The sequence below is a fragment of the Lipotes vexillifer genome, unplaced genomic scaffold (assembly GCF_000442215.2).
Source record: "Lipotes vexillifer unplaced genomic scaffold, Lipotes_vexillifer_v1.1 scaffold230, whole genome shotgun sequence".
NCBI lineage: Eukaryota > Metazoa > Chordata > Mammalia > Artiodactyla > Lipotidae > Lipotes > Lipotes vexillifer.
The window spans coordinates 4,575,060-4,578,074 of NW_006775143.1; the positions used below are offsets into that span (position 1 = coordinate 4,575,060).

Sequence of the window (3,015 nt, forward strand, 5' to 3'; positions counted from 1 at the left end):
TTTTTTTTTTTTTTTTTTTTTGGCTGCATTGGATCTTAGTTGCAGCACACAGCGTCTTCGTTGCGGCGTGGGCTTCTCTCTAGTTGTGATGTGCGGGTTTTCTCTCTCTAGTTGTGGCGTGCGGGTTCCAGAGCGTGTGACATCTGTAGTTTGTGGCACGCGGGCTCTCTCATTGAGGCGCACGAACTCAGTCGTTGTGGCGCGCAGGCTTAGTTGCCCCCCGGCATGTGGGATCTTAGTTCCCCGACCAAGGATCGAACCCACATCCCTGCACTGGAAGGTGGATTCTTTACCACTGGACCACCAGGGAAGTCCCAATAACCTCCTTTTTTTCACGAAACACAGTGTCACGAACACTGTGTCTATAAAATCCGTGATTTCATTTTTTACCTTTAAAAAATGCATGTGAACTTTTTATTGAAATAAAACATACAGGAAAGAATATAAATTGATGCATTTTCTCGAAGTGACCACAGACCAAGAAACTCAACACGATTAGAAGCCCAGACCCCCCTCAAGCCCTTCCCAGTCACTCCCACACCTCCCAAAGGTAACCACTGTTCTCAGATTAGCTTTGCCTCTTAAGGTTCACCATTTAAAAATTTGAAATTTAACTTTAGTTAAAAGCTTAATTAATTAAAGAGTCACATGCAATTGTAGGAAATAATACACAGAGATCCTTCCCGCAGTTTTTCCCAATAATAATATCTTGCAAAACTGTAGAGCAGTGTCACAACCAGATATTGACATGGTTACAGTCAAGACACAGAACATTTCCACCGTCTCAGGGTCCCTCATGTTGCCCTTTTATAGACACAGTCACCCCCTCCTTAACTCCTGGTAACCACTGATCTGTTCTCCATTTCTGTAATTTTGTCGTTTCAAGAATGTTATAGAAATGGAATCGTATAATATGTAACCTTTTGGGATTGGCTTCTTTTTCACTCAGCGTACTTTCTGGAGATTCATCTAGATTTGCTCCATGAATCGATAGTTTGTTCCTTTATATATTGCTGATTAGTCTTCCAAGGGCTCATTGTTTTAATGCATGGGCCAGATGAGTGGTTTGTAACCTCTGGTCACCCATCCCTTTGAGAGGCTGGTTAAAGTTTGGAATGCTTCCCCAAGAAACATGCACACAGGCAGAGGTGGGACTAATTTCAGAGGGAGATGAGGCTCCGAAGCCAGTCCCAGGGCACCCTGGTGATGCACACAGTCTGGGGGCCCTCGTGGAGGAGCAGGGGGCTCTTTGCAGGGGGAAGGCCCTGGAGGCTTGGATCTGATGCCAAAATGGTGGATGGCGGAGGGAAATCTAGTTATAAACAGCTCTGCAGGCCCGCTTTGCTCCCAGCAAAAGCCACATCTTCTTCCTGTTTTGAGGGTCATCGACCTCAATAGGAGCTTCATTCGTGACCTCAGCTGGGCCCCATCTCTTCACCCCTAGCACCCTTCCACCCGCACAGGTTCTCTCTTCAAGGGTTCTCTCTTCAAGGGTCCTCTCTGTGTGAACTCACTCTGGCCCCTTTCTGCCTCCCCAGTGGTCCCTGGCTCAGAGTTCAAGGGGCGAAAGCAGCTTTCTGAGCAGCTCCCCCATGGCGTGACAATCAGCCCACCCCCGACCCTGGCCCCTGCAGCCGCCGCTCCACCCCATGGGCCTGCAGAGACCACCTCCACCTTCCTCCTCACCAGGACGGGGCGAGAGTAAGTTGCATACTTGGGCGCTGCGGATTCAAGCTCATCATAGAGCCGGGAAGCACGGGCTTTCTAGGGTCTCCATCCAGTGGCGGCTGTGCTGAGGCCAGACGGACCCAGGCATCCTGCCTCCCAGCTCAGGGCTGCTCCTGTGGGATGTCATTGATCTAGATTCTGAGGACTCTTCTCCAGCCGGTGGGAAATGACCTAGAGGTTCACCTTGCTGGTGCTAAGGCCCCTCTGCCTGTCCCCCGACATTTCCCTTCCAAGACAGGTCTGCACTTACCAGGGGAGTGTTTTCTGCAGTTTACGCATTCATTGTATGAACTGAGGAGGGACAGTTTTTTCAGTTTTTAATTTTTAATCCAAGTGCAGTTTTTCTACTGAGAAAGTTTTCTCCTTGCTTCATTAAACAGAAATGGGAAAAGAGGTTAGTCAGTCCTCTTACTTCTCCTCTGAGTAGCTTTTGGCCAAAAATCAATCACAGGCCTTTGTTGGGTTGGGGTGTTGGCTTCCAGGCCTTAGTTGAGTAACTTCACTCCTGCAGTCTCCTCTGATATCTACAGGGGAATGAGAGGCTTATTTACCTACAGTATGCCAGCCCCTGGGAACACAATAGTGGGCAAGACAGTCCTGGAGCTCATAAGGCTCACCATCTTGTAGGATGGACCAAGAAACAGGTGGTTGCACCCCCAGTGTGATGGCACAGGGCTGAAGGACTGTGGGAGCACAGAGTAGGGGCATCTAGCCCAGTCAGAGGCTTCAGGGAGGGCTTCCTGGAGGAAGTGGTATCTCAGCTGAGACCGGAAGGAAGAGAGATGGAAGAATATCCCAGCAGAGGGAACAGCATGTGCAAAGGCCTAGAGGTGAGAGAGTGCCCGCCACCTTTTAGGCACCAAATGTTTATTATAGCCAGATCCTCAAGTATGAGGTGGGGTGTTAAACAACAAAAGCAGAGAGGAAGACAGGGAGACCTGGGAGAGATCTCGGAGGGCCTCAGACACATGTGGTTAGAAGTTTGGATGATGGCTCTGCTCAGGAGAGGTGCTCACTGAATATTCACGAATGTAGAAAGTCTCACCTAAGGACAATGAGGGAGGCTTTAAGCCAGGGAGAGGCGTGGTTGGGTTTACGTTTTAGAAGGAATTCTCTGACCACTGTGAGGGTGAGCATAGAGGCCAGGGGATTGCTGAGAAGGCTGCTGCACCCAGGAGAGAGGTTATGGGACCAGCAGGGAGGGAAGGGAGGTGCATTTGAAAAGAGATAATTAGGCATTGGGCCCACAGGACTAGGGAGTTGGTTAACTTTTGGGGTGTTCAGGGA

General features: G+C 49.6%; 1 protein-coding gene across 1 annotated transcript in view; it reads left to right on the plus strand.

Moving 5' to 3' along the window:
• The window catches only part of AKNA (AT-hook transcription factor), a 37,340-nt gene that overhangs the window by 23,267 nt on the left and 11,058 nt on the right, over positions 1-3,015 (plus strand). Inside the window, exon 14 of the mRNA XM_007449733.1 lies at positions 1,539-1,701. Coding sequence (XP_007449795.1) covers positions 1,539-1,701 — 163 coding nt within the window. The remainder of the gene's footprint in view (positions 1-1,538; positions 1,702-3,015) is intronic.